The sequence below is a fragment of the Pipistrellus kuhlii genome, unplaced genomic scaffold, assembly GCF_014108245.1.
Source record: "Pipistrellus kuhlii isolate mPipKuh1 unplaced genomic scaffold, mPipKuh1.p scaffold_m20_p_11, whole genome shotgun sequence".
Taxonomy (NCBI): domain Eukaryota; kingdom Metazoa; phylum Chordata; class Mammalia; order Chiroptera; family Vespertilionidae; genus Pipistrellus; species Pipistrellus kuhlii.
Window position 1 is genome coordinate 41,933,345 of NW_023425416.1, and position 16,326 is coordinate 41,949,670.

A 16,326-nucleotide genomic window follows, 5' to 3' on the forward strand; every position below is an offset into this window, starting at 1 on the left:
CTGTGAAAAATCAGTAAATATATAATATATATATATATATATTATTATTTTTTTTTTTAAAGAGTGATGGGTCTTGAAGAAGGCCAATTGCCTACAGTTGGTTTTCTGTCTCCCATGGCTCCTAAACGGCACCTCGCTGGATGGCAAAAGTGGTAGAAAAGTAGGAACCTGACCATGGTCTCCCTCCTGTAGTATAGACTCCATAAAACACACCACGTCAGAGCCATTTCGTAAACGTAGGAACGGAATATTCTAAATCTTTGCCTCTAACCCAGCGTGGAGCAGGCCTGCGGACTGGGCTGAGCCGCTTGGGAGGTCATTTCCTAGTGGGTGTGCTTCATGCCCAGACTTGGCTGGGTCCATACAGTGATCTGGAAAAGGAGAGAAGCAGCATTCTCCCTGTTCGCCTTGGGGCTGTTTCTGTGTTCTGGCCTCAGGGCTCCCACCAGCCCTTTCTCCCTCCTTATCTCTGTCTCCCTGTCTCTGCTTCTCAGCCTGGGTGAGCTCTGGAACCCCTTGGATCTCCAGGGGAGACCTAGCCAGGTGCCGTGGGCTCTGCATGAGGAGGCCAGTACCAGGCATGGGCTGGAAAGCAACGCTTTATTTAAAAAATATGTATTTTATTGATGTTTTTTACAGAGAGGAAGAGAGAGGGATAGAGTTAGAAGCATCGATGAGCATCGATGAGAGTCATCGATTCGCTGCCTCTTGCACACCCCCTACCGGGGATGTGCCCACAAACCAAGGTACGTGCCCTTGACGGGAATCGAACCTGGGACCTTTCAGTCCCCAGGCTGACGCTCTATCCACTGAGCCAAACTGGTTTCGGCAAAGGAAAGCAACGCTTTAGAAGTCTCCGGTCACACACAGTGCAGTGTACAGGTGGTTGTAGGATTGTGCACCTGAAGCCTGTAGAATGTTGGGAACCCATGCCACTGCAATGAATCCAGTTTTAAAAAAGAAAAGGAAAGAATACATCGTAGGCTGGCCTCCTTGCTCTGCCTTTGCTAGCCATGAAGGCTTAAGCACCTCAGAACCTCTTGTCTTTATCTGGGGATGGAGTGCATGGGGCATTGTGTGTGTGTGTGTGTGTGTGTGTGTGTGTGAACTCCCTTGGACACCACTCCCCTGCCTCCTGTTGCGTGTTGGCTGGCTTTGCCTCACACCCAGGTGTACCAGAGGCAGATGTAAGCTCTGCTCTTGAAAGCAATCCAGCAAACATTTATAGAGAGCGGCGCTAAGTGCCCCTCTCTGTGGAGGGATACGAGACTGGCCCAGTTTCTGTGCCAAGGAGCTGCCGCTCTTGAGAGCTCCTCATTTATCAGCAGGTGGAGGTGGTGCCAGCTCTCCCTCCCTCCCTCCCTCCCTCCCTCCCTCCCAGCTTGCCGGGCCCCAGGGAAATGCAGAACTTTGGCTCTCTCCGCACAGGCTGCCTCCCAGGGCCCACTCCTTCCTTGGGACAACTTGGCAGGAAGAAGAAAGACAAGAAGCTGGCTGACCTTACCCCACTAGCCATTTTTTTTTTGTGTGTGTGTGTGCCGTCGTTCCAGCAGCTTATGCCCTTAGCCTGCTCGAGTGCCTGGAGAACCGTGCTCTGCATGTTGTGCTAACCTCCTTGACTGGGGGTGGTGGTGGTGGTGGTGGTGGTTGCAGCAACCTGTGGCGTGAGGCTGATTGATATTGGCCTCTAGCCTCGCTTCACGCCGCCCCAGAGGCAGGGGCGGTGAGAGGAAATTTCCGGTGTGTTCTTTCATTTGGGCTACCCATCTCAGGTCAGGAAAACACCACCTTCGGATATTTCTGGGTAATTAATCTGAGATACAGGGAAATACACTGAGTGGCCAGATTATTATGATCTCTGAACGCATAATAATCTGGCCACTCAGTGTATGTATGTATGTATGTGTGTGTGTGTATATATATATATATATATATATATACACACACACACACACACACACACACACACACACATTAGAGCGCTCGATGCATGAATTCGTGCATGGGTGGGGTCCAGCCAGCCTGGCCAGGAGGGGAGGGGACATGGGCAGTTGGCCGGCCTGCCTGCTGGTCGAACTCCTGGTCAGGGGGACAATTTGCATATTAGCCTTTTATTGTATAGGATATACCCTGAGTGGCCAGATTATTATGCGTTTAGAGATCATCATAACCTGGCCGCTTGGCGTATTATTGCCTTTGAAGTGTCTCAGTTTTGTTTCTGAAGGAAACTGGAGTGGGATGATGGTTGCCTTTCTTTGGACCAGGCGGGATGGGAAGAAGAGCAAAAAGTTGGGCTCACAGTTGACTGTACTGCTCCCTGCCCTTGTCGGATGTGTGCTAGGTATTGGGAGGGGCAAGGAGAGGGGGAGAGGTTGGGAGCCTGGGATCCAGAGCCCCTGTTGCTGTCCTTCATCTCTGACTCCAAGCCTGCTTGCAGCTCTCACTAACGCCTGTCCCCTCTCTGGTCCCCAGGTGCTGCACCTGTACTGTGACACTTGCTCGGTGCCCATCTGTCGCGAGTGTACAATGGGCCGGCACGGAGGCCACAGCTTCATCTACCTCCAGGAGGCACTGCAGGACTCCCGGGCTCTCACCATCCAGCTGCTGGCGGACGCCCAGCAGGGCCGCCAGGCGATCCAGGTCAGTCCTTCCCCACCCCACCCTTCACCTACTTCCTTGTGCACAAAGCCTTTCCCCACTGCCTTTCAGATGGCGTGCGCAGATTACTGGGCAGACGCCAGTGTGTGGGGGCCATGGTGGAACAATGACCCAAGTGAGCTCATGTGATATCCATGCAGCAATAATCCCTGGGGCTGGGGCAGGGAGGGGTGGGACCACCTTGGTCTCGTGCAGATGACGAGGAGGTGGCCCGAAGTTAATGGCTGGTCTAGGCTTGCTCCCATTCACTTAGCCTGGGCCCCTATCATAGCATCTTGTCTTGTTTCCCATCCAGCCCCTCCCCAGTTCCAGGTGGATTCCAGAAGGACTGGGAGCTTGATACTTTTCAGACAGAGACCTTTGCTATTCAGATTTATTTGTTTGTTTGTTTAGTGGTGAGAAAGAAGCAAGCATGGGCAATTTCCCATAAGGCTCAGAGTGTCAAAACTCTTTCCTGTGTGATCAGGACCCATCATCCTGGTCATTTAGACTCTTGTTTCTGTTTAGTTTCTATCTCTTTGGGAGGTAGGGACACATGTAACTTGGGGGCATCGCAGCTATGCTCTCCCACAGTCAGGTCATACTGTGTGCCTGAACTGATTGTGAATCTCCGTGCCTGATGCAGACTTTAGGAACAGAGAAACACCATGCGATATTAGCCTTTTGTTTTGTAGGCTGAGCTGGAAAATCAGGGAACACTGCTAACCCTTGAGCAGAAATTGAATAGGAAACTATTGTTAGTTACATGCTAGAGTATTTGAATAAGTGAATTGTTTAAAAAAGCATCTTTTAGCCCTACTGTGTTTGACTCAGTGGATAGAGCCGTCAGCTTATGGACTGAAGGGTCCCACGTTCGATTCCGGTCAAGGGCATGTACCTTGGTTGCGGGCACATCCCCAGTTGGGGGTGTGCAGGAGGCAGCTGATGGATGCTTCTCTCTCATCGATGTTTCTAATTCTCTATCCCTCTCGCTTGCTCTGTGTAAAAAAATTAATAAAATATATATTTTTTAAAAGTATCTTATAAGAAAGTGGTTGAAGAACCGATGGTGTGCTCTAGGGAAGATGGTTTAAGGATAGTTTAGATTTTAATATGCTGAAGTTAATCTTTCTAATGGGTCAAATTGTCTGGTATCCAAGTCCTAAAAGTGAAGGTTTGAGAGTCTTATTTCCGGAATGATTTACTCTGTCGTGCTCTTATTAGGCCTCCGGAGCGCCTCTGTCTTGCGGTTGCTGTTACATCGCATGTGTCCGCATTCTCACTGGTACATGCTAGGATTTATTTCTGTTCTATCCTAATGACTGTGTCCTGAATAAAGGGGTGTGTGGTTTCCATTTTTATGCCACTACAGTTAGGACTTTGTCAACTGCTTGTCCCGCAGGCTTCTTTCTAAGACCCCGTCACCTGGGGAGTTTAAAGAACCACATGTCACCCTTGCCCGTATGGCTCCTTTGGGTGCCTTGCCTTTGTGCTCCACAAGGTTGCCAGTTTGATTCCCCTTCAGGGCACATTCCTGCATTGTGGGCTTAATCCCCAGTAAGAGGGTGTGCAGGAGACAGCCGATTGAAGAGGCTCTCTCATCGTTGATGTTTCTATCTCTCTCCCTAAACAAAAATAAGTAAAAAATAAAAAAATAAAAAAATAAAAATAAAATAATATATATATATATGTGTATATATATATATATATATATATATATATACACACACACACACACATATATATGTGTATATATATATATGTTGTGTGTGTGTGTCCCTAGCCAATTTGTCTCAGTGGATAGAGCGTCAGCCTGCGGACTGAGAGGTCCCAGGTTTGATTCTGGTCAAGGGCACTTGGCCTGGGTTGCAGGCTTGATCCTCAGTGGGGGGCATGCAGGAGGCAGCCAATGGATGATTCTCTCATCATTTTTTTTTCTCTCCCTCTCTCTTCTCTGAAATAATAAACATTTTTTTTAAATATATTTTATTGATTTTACACAGAGAGGAATTGAGAGGGACAGAGAGTTAGAAACGTCGATGAGAGAGAAACATCGACCAGCTGCCTCCTGCACATCCCCCACCGGGGATGTGCCCGCAACCAAGGTACATGCCCTTGCCCGGAATCGAACCCGGGACCTTTCAGTCCGCAAGCCGATGCTCTATCCACTGAGCCAAACCGGTCCCGGCAAACATGTTTTTTAAAAAAAAATGTATATATACATTAAAAAATTAATAAACATGGTCAGTCTTCATGTTAAAGCAAGAGTAATAGCTGTTACACCATTCTGCACAAAAATGAGAACTGAGCTTAATGCCAAAGCATCATTGTTTTAGGTTGTACAGGTGAAATGTCAATCAAGTCTTCTGGATTAATTTTATCCCTCATCTCCTGTTTGTCTTGTATCATTTCTTTGATCATCCTAACAGACTAAGGGTCCCCTGCGGACACTCCTACTTGTCATGATGGGAAGTTGCCACAGCTATGCTAAGAATGCCTACTCTCTCCTGTGAACTAATTTATCCCCAAAAGTAGATCAAGGGAACCCTGTTCTTTCTATTACAAATATGGAAATGGAAGAACAAAATTAGTCGCTTTGCCCAAGCCAACCAGACCTCCTTAACCAGAGGCCTTCCCGTTTCTTCAGTGAGGAGACTCAACAAGACCTGTTTGCTGAGCTTCCTGCTTTGTTCCCAGCTCTGAAATAGGTGCTTTCTGCATACATAGTGGTGCTTTTCTGGTGTGGGTATCAGTCTTCCCATTTTGCCAAGAGAACGGCTTGGCTCCAAAGAAATGAACCTCAGGTAACCTGCCAGAGGCACACGAAGGGTGAATAGAATTGCGGTTTAAATCCAAAACTAATAGACAACTGCTTCTCATTTGGGAAGCTGTCCTCTCTCTAGCTCCCCAACCCTCTCTTAGGCATGTGCAAGCCCCCCTCCCCATGGCAACCCCCAGATACAGAGAAAAATCATGGTTGGAGAACTCCACTACACCATGACCTAATTTAAAAATTTCCCATGCTGTCTTAATTAGGACTCTTGGTTGCAGTGGACTGAAAGGGAATGAATAGTCTCAGGTGACCAGGTAGGAGAATATGGATGGATCAGGCTTCAGGTATCCAGGGACGCAGACCTTGGTGCCAGCGCTGTCAATCATGTTGCCCTGTCCCTCTCTCCATGGTTACCGCGTTCTTGCTACTGGGCCTGGGCGTATCCACGTAGTGCCGAGAGAAAGGTGGGCATAAGTGGCGATGGCTTCAGGCCTGCACCTCAGGGAAAGAGTGGGTATCCTCCCCCCTACCCCCCTTCCCTTTTGGGGTGGGGGTAGGGTGGAGGCTGGAACATCCTATATAATAAAAGCCCAGTGATTGAAACGATGGAACAATCAGAGACCAGAACGACCATGGCCCCTCGCCCCGGCCAGCTCCATCCCCTAGCGAGGGGTTAGGGGCGATTGGTTAGGCAATCAGGCAGGCAGGCAGGCAGGCGAGCTATTAGGAGCCAGTGGTGCTGGATTGTGAGAGATGTCTTAAATGCCATTTTAGGCCCTATCCACAGGGATCCCTGTGGGATTGGGCCTAAACCAGCGGTCGGACATCGCCCAAGGGGTTCTAGATTGCGAGAGGGTGCAGGCTAAGCTGAGGGGGACTTCCCCCCCTCCTCCCCGTCCCTCCAGTGCACAAATTTTGTGTTTGTGTTGGGGCCAGAAGGCTTGAAGATGTATATCGGCTGCTCTTCTATCCTTCCTTTAAAATAAAAGGATCCTTTTATAATAAAAGAGTAATATGCAAATATGACTAAACGGTGGAAGGACAGGTCACTATGATGCACACTGGCCACCAGGGACAGATGCTCAATGCAGGAGGGAGCAAGAAGAGAGAGAAGAAACATCATTGTGAGAGAGACACATCAGTTGGTTCCTGCCTGCACTGTCTGCACCCCAAACAGGGTAGAAGAACAAACCTGCAACCCAAGCATATGTCCTTGACCAGGAATTGAACCCTGGACCCTTTGGTCTGCTCCAACCACTGAGCCATGTACTGACAATTATAAGATGAATTGTAGTTTCCAAGCTCTTTTTTTTATATATATATTTTATTAATTTTTTTTTTTTTTACAGAGAGAAAGGGAGAGGGATAGAGAGCCAGAAACATCGATGAGAGAGAGCCATCGACCAGCTGCCTCCTGCACACTCCCCACCGGGGATGTGCTCACAACCAATGTACATGCCCTTGACCGGAATCGAACCCGGGACCCCTCAGTCCGCAGGTCGCGCTCTATCCACTGAGCCAAACCGGCCTCGGCAGTTTCCAAGCTCTTAAAAGTGTGATTACAATGATATGAGTACCGAGAGTATTTTTCATTATCTGCTATGGTGGCCTGCGAGTTTATGCGCTTTTATTATCTTCTGGTTATTGGTGCACTTTCATCACCAGCCACTAGGCCACCCCGGTTCTCCATGGCAGACATCACTAATCACTCTCTGCACTCCGCCCCAGGAAACCTTGTATGGCCTCGGACGCCTCAGTGCTAAGTGGTCAGCTGCTAAGTGGTCAGCTGGCACGCACCGACCGATTTCGCTTGCCCAGATTGAGCCCCTCGATTTCAGATGTTTGATTGCATCTGGGTTAACATTCAAGCCCCCCATGCTTGTTGGTGGTTGTTTGTTTATTCTCATTTTAACGGCAAATTGTGTTTCTGTGTTCAAAGTTGACGCAGCCCCTCCCCCACTGTCATCTTCCCCAACCCACCTGTTTCTTGTCTCTGTCAAAGGCCCTGCCTTCATTCAGTATCAGGGACGAGTTCAGCAGGTCCTGGCTGTGCATCTTGGAGTGCAGGGCTTGACCGGTTTGTGCACAATTTAGAAAGCAAAGGCCCATTTTGTCTGCATCTTGACTTTTACAACTCTCAGCCCTAGGATTGATGTTATTCTTGCATGCTTGGGGGTGGGTGGGGGTGACTGAGAGTGAAGTGAGAGCTTTTCACCCCTTCCACCTGCTTGAAAAATGGAAGAAGCGTTTCTTGGTAGAGAATGGGAGTTCTAAACCCAAGGGCTTGGCTTATAGGATCTGGCAGGGCCTGAGAGGGAGTAAGCCTTGCCTAGGGGACAGTAGGGGAAGAGATCACACCCCACCCCACCCACAAGCAAAGGGGGTGGTCATAGCCTTCCCAGCCAGTTCTTGCCCTGCGGTCGGCAAACTCATTAGTCAACAGAGCAAATATCAACGATACAATAGTTGAAATTTCTTTTGAGAGCTGAAAACCGACTTCCACGCATGGGCCACGAAGTTTAAATCGCACTGTATGTGTGTGCCCGCACGTGGTATTTTATGGAAGAGCCACATGTGAGAGCCGCAGTTTGCCGAGTATTGTTGGCCTTGCTATTTTCAAATGTTGTGATTTCTATAGAAATCTGTTTGGTATACGATGAATGACATTGGTGAAAATAGAAAGCAGTTTGCCACCTCTGCCGACCGTTGAGGAAACAGGAAGAAACCTTTAGCTGGTGTGGGCCGGTGGTTGAGCGTCGACCTATGACCCAGGGGATTATGGTTCGATTCCGGGTCAGGACACATGCCCCGGTTGCCGGGGATTTGGTCTGGGTCCCCAGTAGGGGTCGTGCAGGAGCAGCCCGATCAGTGATTCTCATCATTGATGCTTTCTTTTCATCGCTGATGATTCTCTCCCACTCCCTTCCTCTCTGAAATCAATAAAAGAGAAATATTATGGTCCAAGTAGCATAGCTCAGTGGTTATTTCAAGGTATATCCCCAGTTGTCAGGCTCGATCCCCAGTGGGGGATATACAGGAGGCAACCGATCAATAATTCTCTCTCATCATTGATGTTTTTTTTTTTTTTAAATATATTTTATTGATTTTGTACAGAGAGGAAGGGAGAGAGATAGAGAATTAGAAACATCGATGAGAGAGAATCATCGATCAGCTGCCTCTTGCACACCCCCTACTGGGGATATGCCTGCAACCAAGGTACAATACATGCCCTTGACCGGAATCGAACCCGGGACCTTTCAGTCCCCAAGCCATTGAGCCAAACCGGTTTCGGCATCATTGATGTTTTTATCTCTACCTCTTCCTTCCTCTCTCCGAAACCAATAAAACATTAAAAAAAAAAGATATTATAGCCAAGGCCGGTTTGGCTCAGTGGATGGAGCGTCGGCCTGCGGACTGAAGGGTCCCAGGTTCAATTCCAGTCGGGGGCCATATGTGCCTTGGTTGCGGGCACAACCCCAGTGGGGGGGTGTGCAGGAGGCAGCTGATCGGTGTTTCTCTTCTCGTCGATGTTTCTAACTCTGTCCTTCTCTCTTCCTCTCTGTAAAAAAAAATCAATAAAATATATTTTAAAAATAAAAAAGATATTATAGACACAGGCTTGGTTGTGTCAGATAATGATACCTCGGTGCTAATGAATAACCAACACACCTGAAGACAGGGTGTGCCCGCCGCCACTAAGTTCTCCTCTCCTCCCGCCCTTTCTCGCCTGCACCCTGTGATGCTGGGGCTGCAGCACTTCTTCCAGCCACTCCCTGGAAGTGGGAAGGAGGGACCTGCTTCTTCCTCTTAACTTCCTACTGTTACCAGGGGCGTTTTTTTCCATCCTGGCTGCAGAAGTTGCTTCCCATGTCTTGCTTTTGTCACTCCCAGAATGAACTGGGAAAACCCCAATTTCTTCTTCCCCAAATTCTTGGGTCGGTGGCTACGTCCCCCCCAGTTACTACTGTCTATCTCTAATCCTCAGCCTGCCCCTTGTCCTAGCCCTGCTCCAATGCCTTGTTAGCCAGAGTCTTCACATTAAAGTGTCTCCATGTCTAGTGAGGTTTCTCCTTTTTCTGAACGAATCTTGACAGCCTGAGACGAGACGTTTGAAATCTACCAACCCCATTCTGTCTCCTTGCATGCACATTTGCTTTTCTTGGCCATTCTGGTTTTTGAGCGTAGGGGATAACTCGGACAAATCCATCTGCTTTTGTTTGTTGGCCACTGGTTAGTTCCCTAGTCCAGTGGTCGGCAAACAGTGGCTCTGTTGACTAATGAGTTTGCCGACCACTGGACTAGACTAAATGTTATTACCGTGTAGTTGGAAGCTGTGAGGATTAGGCAGTTGTGGCGTATTGTGTGCAAAGAGGTAAAGGGTAGTCTATGAGAGTGGTCTGCAAACTCATTAGTCAACAGAGCAGCAAACCATGGCTTGCAAGCCGCAGTTTGCCCACCACTGTCTTAGAGCTACTTCAACAACTTATCACCCCCTGGGTGACTTAAAACAATAGGAATGTGCTATCTCGCCGTTCTCAAGGCTACAAGTCCAAAAGGAGGGTGTCAGCAAGACTGCGCTCTGCTCTTACTGGAAGTTCTAGGGAAGAACCCTTGCTGGCCAGGTGCTGTGGTCCGCTCTTTCCACGTATTCTATTGCATTTTCCTCCCAGTCCTCTCTCAAGGTTGGAGGCCAGGAACATGTCCCAGGGCCTTTCAACTAGCGGACGGTGGAGCCAGGATTCGGACCTGGTCACCCGACGCCTGTGTGGATCATTAGCCTGGTTTGCTCCAGTTTTTGATATGTTCCATATTCTGGATACTCCTCCGTCCCCAGGGTACACGGGGATGGCCGGTCACCCGTCACCAATTCCTGAGCTCAGGTCAGGCCCCAAACTTTTTTTTTTTTTTAATATATTTTTTATTGATTTTTTTACAGAGAGGAAGGGAGAGGGATAGTGAGCTAGAAACATCGATGAGAGAGAAACATCGATCAGCTGCCTCTTGCACACCCCCACTGGGGATATGCCCGCAACCAAAGTACATGCCCTAGAATCGAACCTGGCACCCTTCATTCTGCAGGCTGACGCTCTATCCACTGAGCAGCCAAACCGGTTTCGGCAGGCCCCAAACCCTTGATGCTTCTTCCCCCAGGCCCCTCCTGGTTTGGGGTGCCGGCTCTAACCCTATTGCACCAGCAGCAGCCGGTTTAGAACCCCTGATTTATAATACCTCAGTGTCTCAGAAGAAATCCTTTTGAAGACGTGTCATGTAATATTAATGAAAACACGAGGCCTTCTGTCTGGATTAATTTTTTATGAACAATAATACGTCTGATTAAACTGGCTGATTTACTAGAGCTGGTGGTACAGGGTTGGGGGCGGTTGGAGGATGGTCTCTATCCACGGGGCACGGTTTCTGAGGTGACCAGTATTCCCAGGATGCACGTGGGGTTGGTTCTGGCCGGAAATGCCACGACAGGAAGGTGATGGATCACTGCTGGCTGGCTTTTTCTGCTGTGGGTACCCCCTCCCGTATGGGATGGGCCCAGCCCTCAGGGTTCCCCCAGGTGGGCAGTAAAGGCCAGACCATCTGTGGGAAGGGAAGTTGTCCGTGTGCCCGGGGTAGGCACGTTGCACATCCGATCCGTAGTCCCGGTCTTCGGCGGCCGCCCAGCTACACTGGTTCCACTGTTGTCGGAGCAGCTCTTAATAGTCCTGACATTTCACCGGGGTAGGTGCCATTTCCCCACACAGAGACGCCCGGCGCTTGCCAGCAGCTCCTTCGGTTACATGTCGGACAGATGCCATTCTCTCCCCTTAAGTGCCTGCTTTCTTCCCAAGGAAGTGGAGCGCGCGCGGTCTGGGGGGGCCCTGAGGGGGTGGTGGGGGTGGGGGTGGGGGTGGTGGAGATGCATGACCTGAACGTTTTGTGTGCAGGAGGCGTCCTGATGCCATGCCATGTGGTTTCTGGTTTTCTTCCAGCTGAGCATCGAGCAGGCCCAGACCGTGGCGGAGCAGGTGGAGATGAAGGCCAAGGTGGTGCAGTCGGAGGTCAAAGCCGTGACGGCGAGGCACAAGAAGGCGCTGGAGGAGCGGGAGTGCGAGCTGCTGTGGAAGGTAATGGGGGGGGAAGAGGGGAAGACCACGTCTCCCCCACCCACCCCCAGTCCGGGCCTGGGCCTCCTCGGCTGGCCAGCATTTCTTCCACGACCACCCGTCCCCTTCCCGCGTCAGATCCTGGACCCCGGCTCCAAATGTAGATGGCTTGGTAGTTTTCCATGGTTCGTTCCATTGGCGGAAAGGTCACCGGGGTCCCTGGAACCTTGTGGGTGCTCTCCAGGCAGAAAAATAACGAGGAGCCCTTTCAGAAAAGAGGTCGGGTACCAAGGCTGGGAGGAGTCTCGCGTGTGTTCTGTGGCACAAATGCTCCGAAGGAGGCTGGGAGGACGGACGGTCGAACCCGTTGTTAGGAAGGCAGGCCTGGTGGGCGACATCCTTACGTTTGGTGTCCTGGCCGGTTGCACTTCCTGGACCCGTGGGGAAGGCCCGTTTTCCACTTGGCGAGGGCAGTGAGCGTGTGCCCTTGCTTCCTGTGGGAGCGGGAAAGCATGCTGAGCACACTGTGTGCTATTTAGATTAAAAAACAAAACAAAACAAACAAACAAAAAAACAGCTGGAGCCCTCGCTGGTGTTGCTCAATGGTTAGAGCATCGACCTGCGGCCTGAAGGTCCCAAATTCGATTCCAGTCAAGGACGTGTGTGTGTGTGTGTGTGTGTGTGTGTGTGTGTCCCGTTGCAATAGGGGGCATGCAGGAGGCAGCCGATCAATGACTCTCATCATTGATTTTTCTATCTCTCCCTTTTCGTTCCTCTCAGAAATCAATAAAAATATACATGTTTTAAAAATCAGCTGGGTCGAAACTGGTGGATAGAGCGATGGCCTGTGGACTGAAAGGTCCCAGGTTCGATTCCAGTCAAGGGCATGTACCTTGGTTGCGGGCACCTCCCCAGTGGGAGGTGTGCAGGAGGCAGCTGATCGATGTTTCTCTCTCATCGATGTTTCTAATTCTCTCTCACTCTCCCTTCCTCTCTGTAAAAATCAATAAAAATATATATATATTTTTAAAAATCAGCTGGAAAGCTGGCTCTCCCTTACCCACGTCACCATCCCAGCGTTTTCCTGTCCGATCTTCCCTCTCCCTCAGAAGGGAAGAGGGGACTATGCTTGGGAAGGGGCCCGTGCCCCACGCCAGTTCCACTATAATTACATTCTCTGAGCACGCAAGTGGGGCCACCTACGAAGGGTGAGCGTAGGTGTGTGTGCGTGCTTGTCTTGATCATCAAGCTGCAGGATGGAAGCGAGGTGGTACCTCGGTTTCCGGAAGTGGCCCTAAAGTGTTCTCTGGGAGGCTACCCCTTGGATCTTTGCATGCTCCCATTTCGTTGGCTCCTAATTCGCTGCTTTCTGCTTCGTCCAGCCTCTCAAGGACTATAAGGCTCAAGTTGTGTTTTTTTGTTTGTTTGTTTGGTTGTTTTTTTTTGTTTGTTTTTTTTTTGAACAAGAAGAGAAAGGCTCCCTGGGAGGGAAAAAGTCCCGAGGTTTTAATGCAGCACCTATTTTACGGAGGCACCTCTGTCGCCCGGACACGGTTATCAGACACTCCGATGCCCCCGTGGTCTGTCGGCCCCATGCCACCCACGACTGTTCATTCTAACGGAAAGGGGCCCACTCGCTGCAACCTGAGAGCAGCGCCGTGGTGAACTCTGCCACAAACCCACTCTTCTGGATCTGCCGATGAAAAGGCCTTTGTGTGCTTCCGCGGGTCTCACCTACGTTCTCATCCTCCCTCCCTCCCGGGAGGCTGGCTCGCCGCCTCTCCCAAAGGCAGTTTTCTTTCAGGAGGAATGGAAAGCCAGTTTTGACTCTTAACCCTACCAGACCTGAGGCCCTGAACCTAATTAACCCATATACCTGGGCTCCTGAGCTTTAAGAGAAGCAAATTTTGGGGAGAGGAAAAAAGAAAAGAGTCCATTTCTTTGTGTAATAAACGTTATTTCTGCCAAAGCCGGTTTGGCTCAGTGGTAGAGCGTCGGTCTGCGGACTGGAAGGTCCCAGGTTCGATTCCAGTCAAGGGCATGTACATTGGTTGCAGGCACATCCCCAGTTGGGGGTGTGCAAGAGGCAGCTGGTCGATGTTTCTCTCTCTCATCGACGTTTCTAGCTCTCTATCTCTCTCCCTTCTTCTCTGTAAAAAATCAATAAAATATATTTAAAAAACAAACAAACAAACAAACCCCACGTTATTTCTCCTTGCCCAAGAATTCATTCTCAGATTTCTCCCCAATTGGCTTCCTTGTTCTGCACACACTCCTTTATCTTTTTTTGTGTGCCCGCAACCAAGGTACATGCCCTTGACCAGGAATCGAACTTGGGACCCCTTGAGTCTGCGGGCTGATGCTCTATCCACTGAGCCACACCGGTTAGGGCAAGAATTAGTATTTTTATAGTAGCACAACTCCGCTCTCACCCCTCCACTCACACCCCTCACCCCCACCAATCCAGGATCACTCATGGCATTGAGTTATGTCTGGGTAGTCATCCCTTACACCTGGAACAACCGTTCGTCCGCCCCCCCCCCCTTTTTTTTTTTATAATATATTTTATTGATTTTTTACAGAGAAGAAGGGTGAGAAATAGAGAGCTAGAAACGTCGATGAGAGAGAAACATCGACCAGCTGCCTCTTGCACACCCCTTACCAGGGATGTGCCCGCAACCAACGTACATGCCCTTGACCGGAATCGAACCTGGGACCTTCCAGTCCGCAGACCGATGCTCTACCACTGAGCCAAACAGGCTTCGGCTCGTCCGCCCTTTTTGTGCCGTTGGGTTTTGCAGGAGCGCACAGGCCCGTTGTCTCTGTGGACTGTCTCCTCGGCCCGGGCTTGCCCGAGGGCTCCTCCCGACTGGTGTCGTCGGGCGATGCGTTTCCTGTGTGCGTGGCTCTAAGCCTCTTGTGTCCTCTCTCCCCCTTGCCCTCGCCTTTCCCTCCAGGTGGAGAAGATCCGCCAGGTGAAGGTCAAGTCTCTGTACCTGCAGGTGGAGAAGCTGCGGCAGAACCTCACCAAGCTGGAGAGCACCATCAGCGCCGTGCAGCAGGTGCTGGAGGAGGGCCGGGCGCTGGACGTGCTGCTGGCCCGAGACCGCATGCTGGCCCAGGTGCAGGAGCTGAAGACGGTGCGCGGCCTCCTGCAGCCGCAGGAGGACGACCGGGTCATGTTCACGCCCCCCGACCAGGCCCTGTACCTGGCCATCAAGTCCTTCGGCTTCGTCAGCAGCGGGGCCTTCGCGCCGCTCACCAAGGCCACGGGCGACGGCCTCAAGCGGGCCCTGCAGGGCAAGGTGGCCACCTTCACCGTCATGGGCTACGACCACGACGGGGAGCCCCGCCTCTCGGGGGGCGACCTCATGTCGGCCGTGGTGCTGGGCCCCGACGGCAACCTGTTCGGGGCCGAGGTGAGCGACCAGCAGAACGGCACCTACCTGGTGAGCTACCGCCCCCAGCTGGAGGGGGAGCACCTGGTGTCGGTCACCCTGTGCAACCAGCACATCGAGAACAGCCCCTTCAAGGTCGTGGTCAAGTCCGGCCGCAGCTACGTGGGCATCGGCATCCCGGCCCTGAGCTTCGGCAGCGAGGGCGACGGCGACGGCAAGCTGTGCCGGCCCTGGGGCGTGAGCGTGGACAAGGAGGGCTACATTGTGGTCGCCGACCGCAGCAACAACCGCATCCAGGTGTTCAAACCCTGCGGCGCCTTCCACCACAAGTTCGGCACGCTGGGCTCCCGGCCGGGCCAGTTCGACCGGCCGGCCGGCGTGGCCTGCGACGCCTCTCGCCGCATCGTGGTGGCCGACAAGGACAACCACCGGGTCCAGGTGTTCACCTTCGAGGGCCAGTTCCTCCTCAAGTTTGGCGAGAAGGGGACCAAGAACGGGCAGTTCAACTACCCCTGGGACGTGGCGGTGAACGCCGAGGGCAAGATCCTGGTGTCGGACACGCGGAACCACCGGGTCCAGCTGTTTGGGCCGGACGGCGCCTTCCTGAACAAGTACGGCTTCGAGGGTGCCCTCTGGAAGCACTTCGACTCGCCGCGGGGCGTGGCCTTCAACCACGAGGGCCACCTGGTGGTCACCGACTTCAACAACCACCGGCTCCTGGTCATCCACCCCGACTGCCAGTCGGCGCGCTTCCTGGGCTCGGAGGGCACGGGCCACGGGCAGTTCCTGCGGCCGCAGGGCGTGGCCGTGGACCAGGAGGGGCGCATCATCGTGGCCGACTCCAGGAACCACCGGGTGCAGATGTTCGAGTCCAACGGCAGCTTCCTGTGCAAGTTCGGGGCTCAGGGCAGCGGCTTCGGGCAGATGGACCGCCCCTCCGGCATCGCCGTCACCCCGGACGGCATGGTGGTCGTGGTCGACTTCGGCAACAATCGGATCCTCATCTTTTAATCGCCGTTTCTCTAGGCTTTTGTGTTTGGGGGGTGTGCGTGTTTCTCTCTCTGTCTCTCTCTCTCTCTCTCTCTCTCTCTCCTTTTGAATTTCAAAGAAGAAAACAGTCTCAGGGAAATTTCTTTTTTTTTCTTTTGTTTAAAGAGAACAAGGGAAAGTACAACGTCGCCTAAGTCCTACCTCACCGTTATTTTTTTACAGATGAATGTACGCGTCTTCTCTGCAGGGAGTTGAGCCTGTGAAGTGATGCTTTTCCTATCTACCTCATAACTCTTTTTACATTTCCTTCTCCGTGAAGGTCACGTGCCCCTCTCCCCCCTTCGTGTGGGGCGTGACGTGCACAAGCCTGTTGTCTCTCTGGCTGGGAGGGCACTCACTGGATGGGTGTGGTGGGCTGATGGTATATATATAT

General features: G+C 51.5%; 1 protein-coding gene across 1 annotated transcript; it reads left to right on the top strand.

Moving 5' to 3' along the window:
- The first annotated feature begins 2,476 nt into the window (after window positions 1–2,476).
- Window positions 2,477–16,023, top strand: TRIM71 (tripartite motif containing 71). The gene is made up of 3 exons (XM_036430521.2): window positions 2,477–2,640; window positions 11,392–11,526; window positions 14,463–16,023. Exons 1-3 carry the CDS (start codon window positions 2,527–2,529, stop codon window positions 15,912–15,914), a joined length of 1,701 nt encoding a protein of 566 aa, XP_036286414.2. The 5' UTR covers window positions 2,477–2,526; the 3' UTR covers window positions 15,915–16,023.
- The last annotated feature ends 303 nt before the right edge of the window (window positions 16,024–16,326 follow it).

Bases quoted from the DNA above. Each gene is read 5' to 3' on its own strand.
- TRIM71 (XM_036430521.2), top strand. From the start codon at position 2,527: ATGGGCCGGCACGGAGGCCACAGCTTCATCTACCTCCAGGAGGCACTG. The intron at 2,641-11,391 runs GTCAGTCCTTCC...GTTTTCTTCCAG, and splicing joins AGGGCCGCCAGGCGATCCAG to CTGAGCATCGAGCAGGCCCA. The intron at 11,527-14,462 runs GTAATGGGGGGG...CTTTCCCTCCAG, and splicing joins AGTGCGAGCTGCTGTGGAAG to GTGGAGAAGATCCGCCAGGT.